Source organism: Choloepus didactylus, chromosome 24 (genome assembly GCF_015220235.1).
Source record: "Choloepus didactylus isolate mChoDid1 chromosome 24, mChoDid1.pri, whole genome shotgun sequence".
Classification (NCBI taxonomy): domain Eukaryota; kingdom Metazoa; phylum Chordata; class Mammalia; order Pilosa; family Megalonychidae; genus Choloepus; species Choloepus didactylus.
The window spans coordinates 3,409,846-3,417,568 of NC_051330.1; the positions used below are offsets into that span (position 1 = coordinate 3,409,846).

General features: G+C 48.6%; 1 protein-coding gene across 1 annotated transcript; it reads right to left on the minus strand.

Moving 5' to 3' along the window:
* Nucleotides 1-922: 922 nt before the first annotated feature.
* Nucleotides 923-7,098, minus strand: LOC119520036 (immunity-related GTPase family M protein 1-like). The gene is made up of 2 exons (XM_037817790.1): nt 6,738-7,098; nt 923-2,469 (listed from the first exon to the last, which is right to left on the minus strand). The coding sequence occupies exon 2, from the start codon at nt 2,446-2,448 to the stop codon at nt 1,201-1,203; it is 1,248 nt and encodes a 415-aa protein (XP_037673718.1). The 5' UTR covers nt 2,449-2,469; nt 6,738-7,098; the 3' UTR covers nt 923-1,200.
* Between the last annotated feature and the right edge of the window lie 625 nt (nt 7,099-7,723).

The following is a 7,723-nucleotide window of genomic DNA, read 5'->3' on the forward strand; positions in this document are numbered from 1 at the left end:
CACAACCTCAAAAGTCTGTCTGCCTCTTGTCCTATACATCCCTGGACACCTGGTATGCAGTTTTCGTTGCCTCTTTCACAACTCCATTCCCACTTCCACTCTAGAGGATGCCTATAGGAAGTTTTCCTCTTTTCCTTCCCCACAATTGGTTTCAGGGCAGAGGTGTCTGTCCTTTGGTAGGATGTGGGGTGGGCAGGTCAAGAAACATATGCAGAGTGGTTTTGTACATGCCGGTAGGTGCTAAAGAGGCAGACATGAATAAAACAGGTTACAAATCTAAGCCTACCTTTCAGGTGTGTGAGGAGCAGGTAGGGCTGTTTGCTTCTTATTATGGAATTTAATTGCTGTATTGAATCCATATCCCATCAGGGAATTCTAGGCAATCTCAGCACACTCAGGGTTTCCTGTTTCCCTGTCCTGTTTTGCACCTAAGTTGAGAGACTGTGCAGTGCCATGATGTTGGCATGTGTGATCCATAGGTGCGGTTTTCCATCCACGCCTGGATCTGCTGGGATGTGCATTGTTGTGTCAGATTTTCAGGCACAGGCCATATAGTTTACAGCCCTTCATTAGTTGCCCCAGAACTGAAGCCCCTACCTCAGCTACTTCTACACTCCCCCGGGAAGCATATGGACAGTTGGTCTGACATCCCAAGACATTCAAGAGACTTGGAAAATGGGATATCCCAGACATTCTGGCTTATTATTCTGCACTTTATTTTCATTTTATGGCATGCCTCTAAATTCCCAAACCCAGGTGAGGATCTTATTATTCTCCCCCTAAATCTGGACTTTGATCACAGACATTGTAGAGGCACCAGCCATTGCTCAAAGACACCAATGTCTATGGTGTCAGAGAACATTCATTTGTCCAGGGAAAGCAAGGAGAAAAGGTAAAGGAAAGAGTGAATGAAAAGTCTTACTGAGAAGAAATGATGTTATCTTTAATGCATTACCTAAAAAACAGAGAATGATTATGACACACATGATATTTTGTAACTGAAAGAAAATTTATATATTATGACCCAAATAAACATATTTAATGATTTCAACAAATGTTTGTACATGTTACTGGTGCTACATGGATTAGCAATTTTCATAATTCCTTTCAAGGAATCTGTAAGCTTTAGAAATAAGCAGAAAGTGTTAACTATCTCTCATTTCAAATGGAGAAAAATGTGCCTTACTGAGAAGAGAATACTCAAGTGTCCTGTCTTCCACTGGAGAATGGGCCTTTCGGAATACTCCCAAGTTGGCTTTCATGTGGGATGAATTTCAAGACTTCACTCAAGATGGTCTTTGTGTCCTCAGCAACTACTGAAAGGAAATATTTCTGTTTCATCCCTCTGAGGTAATGGATGAAATAATTACCAAGGAAGGGGATGTAGCTAAGAAGGTTGGGGAATGCTTGAACGACTGTACAATTCATGAAAGGAAGATTCCAACTCCCTTGGTTGACAGCCTGCAGATCCTGGGACTTCATGAGGTCCTTGTAGTGTGGAAAGTCTGTCCCCGTAATCTGTGCCACCCGCTGGAGAGATTCATCATCAACACCAAAGTGCCGATGGTAGGCTTTCAGACACTCCTCCAAATCATCAGCATTCCTGATGCCAAGGACATCCTGGAAAGACTGTGTGTCTATTTTCTCCTGCAGGGAGGTCACTTTGTGATTAATGGACTTCTCATAGGTTTGGAACAGTTTCTGCAGGGGACCGTGGCACCTGAGTTTGGTGACATCCTTTTGCAATGTGTCCCTAAGCTTTGGGAAGTCATGCAGTGAAGGGTCAAGGTTGGAAACCAGGAATATCAGAGGTACACACACCTGTTCCTCCTGGAGATTTTTCAGGATAGTTCCTCGGATATTCTGCTGGAGGTCTTCCTGATAGAGAGTACGCGTGCTGAGATCCCTGTCCAGCTTGGTCCAGACAATATAGAACTTCTTTCCCATGCCCTCGATAGTCTTAGCAAGCCACACGTGATTCATGCTGAACTGTTCAGATGCGATGATGATGAAGAGGTCATATTGATTTAACTGCATTTCCCGCAGATAGTTCTCCAGGCTTTGGGTGGTAGACCCTATGCCAGGCAGGTCCCACAGCAGCACATTTGGAAAATGGGAGGATGAGTAGGAGGCACGAGTGAGGGTGGTTCTCACCACCCCAATGGGAGCCGCGGCCTCCTCCTCGTGCCCGATGCCCCGCAGTGCGTTGATGAAGGAGGACATGCCATTGCCAGCGTCCCCCATCACTGCGATGTTCACAGGTGTGCAGGACACTGTCCTCAGAGCTTCTCTGGCCTTAGGGACCACTTCTAGCAGCTTCCCACCTGACCAGTCATTCTCATTTCTTATGAACTCTGCCTCATCTAGAATGATCCAGCTGGAATCAGGTGGCAGAGAGTTGGAGGATGCAGATAACGGTGTGTGAGAGGGCGGTAGTGACTCTTCCATATCTATGAGCAGTGGGGTGACCTGCAGAAGTAGGAAGAGGGGGGGGTTAGGGTGGCCAAACGCACAGGGAGGCACGGGGGGCATCTGACTTAGCATATGCCAAGGATTTTAGATCCATGACCAAGCTGACAGCAAAGATCAGAAACAAAGCAAGCAAAAGTGCTATTTTGGTGATATGCACCACACTGCAGAGTGCAGCGAGGGCCCTTGAGGAAGGCTCTGCAGCTGCTGTGCCCTCAGTCAGCCCACAAAGCAGGACGGTGGACGCAGTGGAGTGGAGCAGCAGGTCAGGTCCGTATCTCATCCATCAACGTGGTGAGCACCTACCCCTAGTCTTTCCTGACTGAAGGAGGAGAATTCTGCTTTAAAGTGCTCCGCAGGGTTGGGGGTTGATTACTGGGGCTTTCCCTACGGAATGATTCATTTTTGAGTACAAAAAAAATCCTTGCTGCATTTTTCTTTCTCAGTAAAATCTTATTTAATTATTTCTATTAACACTGAAAATTGATTTTCTTATTTCTCAATATATTTTCATGAAAATTTTATATTACTTGCACCAGTGTTTGCCTTACCTCCTATGTGCCTGACCCTCATCTCCTTCAACATGTTAGGAGCTTTCTATTTCCATTTAACAAGCTTTTCATATAATCTCCTACATATTTTTAAGTCAGCACTTACATTTGTACATTACTATTTATTTATGTAAGTATTAAAGCTCTTTGTAAAGGTCACATTTCCTGGTTGGCTGAACCACTGTAATGTGATCTGAAGCACTGTGTGGGCAGGATTAGAAGAGAGAAGTGGTTGGGTTACCTGGTGGATTCTACTCCAGGTTGCAGCCTGGCTGATGGGCTTTCACAATCACATGAGCTAGGAGTGATTGCTGATACTTTCTTGTAAGAATCTCCTACTGTCTTCTCTTGTGTGATCAACACTTTTTAAAATCTTTAACTTCAGGATCACTTCCTTGGCTGAGTAGTAGTTGCCTTGTGGTTCCTCCCATGGCCCACTCTGTCCTCTGACGGGCTACGGGCAGATCCACCTGGATCTTCCTATAAAGTTTCTGGGGACACCATCCCCACATCTCACTGCGCAGGTTATTGCCTCAGAAGACGCCATGTTCCATCTATGGGAAAAGTTTCACAGCCACCCATAGGCCCTGTGTAGTAGCTCCTTGTCCCCCAGCCCCTCTGGGACACAACCCACATCCCCTTTCACCTCCCAGATTCCTCAGGATGCTGCTTCTCCAAGGAAGGGAAGGACCTCAGAACACCCAGAAGTAGAGACCAGCTTGGACACATGCAACATGGACAACTGCTGAGCACACAGACCTGTGGCCCTTGCAGAGGGGAGAGTAATGCTGCCACATCACAGGGCCCTTGTAAGGGTTTCATGATACGGTCCAGTCAAATATCTCTGCAGGGCTGACTGAAATCTCCCAGTGAATGTTCTGTGGTCTTAGTGGGACCTCCAAGGAAGGCTATCCTCTTGTTGTCCCTCCAGCCTCTGACTTCTTACTAAGGGGTATTAAGGTCTTGTGTCTGTGAGTCTGTCTGTGCTGCATCCTTGACATGCATTATCTCATTTAATCTTCCCTGAACTCTAATGAATAAGTAATATTATTATCACTGGTTAATGATGAAGAAAGAATCTTACAGATAATAATTTATCCCCAAATTACACAACAAATGAATGAGGGATCCAATTTGATCCCAATGGAGTGGTTCTGTGTTTCTGACTTGGTGAAAGAGGCAGACAAGATTGCTTAATACAGATTCCCCTGCTCTGTGTCCTGGTTTTTGCTGGATACTGAGGGGCTTCCTTTGGGGACATCTCTGTCCTATTATCCATCTGCCATGGCCCCTCCCTGAATGTCCCTTCTCTTCATTTTTGGAAAGAATAGAACCCACTGCCTGCTTTCTCTCATTCAACCCGCTCACCCCCCCACCCCGGCAGCATCAGAAAAAAAAAAACACTGATTTGCACTTTAAAGGAAATAGCACAGTGTCCCCACTTTGCAGAACGCTTTATAGGGACTTTGCACACATTAACAGATGGAAATGCTTAATAAAATTATCACATAAAAGATGCCAAGTGAGAAGAGTGAGAAGAGATCATGGAAACACTATCATCACTAATCCCGTCTGCATGAGACCGTCAGCCCCTGAGGCCTGTGCCCACAGTACACTGTCAAGCTCCTCCACCTGGGGTCCCTGTGAAAGGACGCTGGTGCCACAGGACGGCAAGGACAGTGCCTCCACCTGAAGGCAAGTGCCCACTGCCCTGAGCTAGGTGAGGGGCTAGCGTGGAGGTGGGGGTTGCATGAAGGGGCAGTGCTGGTTGGAGGTGAGGAGAATGAGCCCTGGGCTTGACCCAGGCTGGGAACATTCTAGAATGGGCAGTCACCAGCTGCAAGGGAGTTTTGTTGTGCCAGGGTTAACTTGATTCTTCAGCCCAAATTTATCTTTGACTTTTATTAGTCAGCTTCACATTTTGTGTCGGTGGCACCTGTGAGTATGTGCGTTTTGCTCACCAGGTTTGTCTTGGAGGGACAGGAAGGAGTGGTCAGGGGAGGCAGAAGGAAATGGGGATGGTTGGAAATCTGTTTACTGTTTCCTAATTTCTGAAGAGTGTCCTCCCTTTTTCTGGTACCTCCCAGCCTTTTCGTGTCCTATCTTGACCATTCACAACAAGCAGCAGGTTCCCTGGATAACAGTGGCCCAGGGGGCTTGGAGATCCCCCGGGAGGTGTCCACATCTGCCCTGTGCCAGGTGGACAGTTGCTGTGTGAATTCCAGGGTGGCAGATCTAGACCTGACCAATGGTGTTCTTCTAAATTTGAAATAGCTTATGTAATCTGCTTCCATTAAACACTGTCCTTATCTGCATCCACAAAAAGGTTATATATCCTAGTAAGGGGTTCCCCTGGGTGTGCACCAGCCAGGAAGGTGCTTAACTGGGCAGCAGCTCCTAGATCATTCTCCCTGATCGTCTACATCTGCCCACAACCCACCACATGCACTCATATCACCTTGATTTCTTCTCTGTTAGATCATTTGAAAAGCAAAAATAGTCTACTGAACAGCTTACAAACCCCACAAAGCCTCTGTCTTTTCTACTCTACAAATGGGAATAATATTCTTGTCCTTCATGGTTTTCAGTAAATTCTTCATGACCAGGAAGAGACTAGGCAGGTAACAGTAACCTTCCCCTGTTTATGTCTCTCTGTGTTTAAAACTTAACTGACCTTATCAGGCCCGGGAGCACAAGGTCGTATATGAAGTAAGTGTCCTTCTTTTGAAATTGTGAAATCAGGCTTGTGGAATTGGCCTCATCTTGGGGAAGGAGGGAAGATGGCTTCTCAAAATATTTGCTCCCGTTTGAGGCTATAACTTAACCACTGATTATTTCATTACCAAAATCAGGTTGCTCCAGAGGCTCCAAGCCACCAGGTGTTAGAGATTGATTCAAGGATGATTTTCTGCTTCAAGTGTGCCCTGGCAGGCCTGTCTCACACACTCAGAATGCACACAAAGTCTGACACTCACTTGTTCTGACATGGGTTTACACACCCACATGCTCAGTGTGCACACACTTAACACCACTGTGCACATACACAAGCACACTGAAATATATCCCCTCATGCACACTCATGTGTGCCTGAAGTACACACATTCACACACACATGCTGACACATGTTCACACACTCTCACACTTGGTGTGCACAGGCGATCTCAATCCCCTTCAGTGTGCACATCGCATGCATATGCTCGTTGTGCACACACTCTCCCACAAGCACAGAAATGCACGGAAACACCTGAAATATAAATATCATGAAACAATTTGCCTTCTATTCTTTTCTGGCCTTTCTTCTCTGTTCTATTCTATTCTGCCTACTAAAAAAAAATCATAGCATACCCCACTAAATAGATGTCTTGCCCTAAGGCAGACATGCAGAATGAAGGACGTGGATTGTGGATTCCCACGCGGGGTTCTGTATACGTCATGCTGTGCTCCAGTATCCTGAGCCTCCGTCAGAGGGACTCCAGAGGGCCCCCAGCATAAAAACCCAGATGCCGGAACATTTGGGTGGCAGCACACTGCCTCTCCCACTGGTGGGCTGGGTGGGTTTGGAGCAGCAAAATAACTGGGTGCTTTGTGGGTCCCTGAAGAGTGTCACAGAAGGGCCAGCTCCAAATTCATCACTGAAACTAAATAACCCAGACAGACCCCCCAGGCTCATTAGCAAAGTTATTAGCCAAGTTTCCACCCTAGAAGCATCTCACTTACCAGCTCCTGGAAGCAGAGGGTGATCCTTGCAGGGGTCAGGGGCACTCCTGGGACGTCACCCCCTCCCTGGGGAAGGGTTCTTTGTTCTCTCAGGCAGAGGCAGTTCTCCCGGGATGTGCCAAAACTCGAATCCAGACCCCCTTTGCTCAGGAAGCATGGACAGAAGTTGTGGAGTGTTTGGGGTTGCAGTGGAAGAGCAGGGAGACACGGAGAGAAGAGTTGCTGGAAAAGGACCTTCCGATGGCTTGGAAATGTCTTCTGGAGTCTGGACCTCCTCACTGCTCTGTTGTTTATAGATCTAAGTCCTTCTCTCTGCCTCACCCTTTCTGGGAGGAGCTCAAGTTGGTGCTGGTTTGTGTATCAATTCCTGGAAATCAGGCGAGTTCCCCTACAGCCGGAGCAGGCAGGTTTCACTTTCTCCTACCAGGGGGAGGGGCTGCAGGAGGGGGAGGGGCTGCAGGAGGGGGAGGGGCTGCAGGAGGGGGAGGGGCTGCAGGAGGGGGAGGGGCTGCAGGAGGGGGGCTGCAGGGGGAGGGGCCGCAGGAGGGGGAGGGGCCGCAGGATGGGGAGGGGCTGCAGGAGGGGGAGGGGCTGCAGGAGGGGGAGGGGCTGCAGGAGGGGGAGGGGCCGCAGGAGGGGGAGGGGCTGCAGGAGAGGAGGGGCTGCAGGAGGGGAGGGGCCGCAGGAGGGGAGGGGCCGCAGGATGGGGAGGGGCTGCAGCTCCGCCTCTGCCCGACACAGGGAAGCTTGTGCAGAGCCTCCCCCTGCAGAGAGGCGGGTTCAGAGCCGGGCCCTGGAGCTCAGGGTCAGAGTGTCCTGTGCCCCGACCCTGCAGACTCCCTCCCGGAGCCCGTGCCCTCACTCACCCTAAGTGAGTCCTGACCCCAGGCAAATGCAGACACTTATGGGAAGTTGCTGAGGTTGCCTGGCCCCTGCCCAGCTCCAGTGTTGACTCTCTCTCTCCCACTGTCTTGGGAGCACAGAGG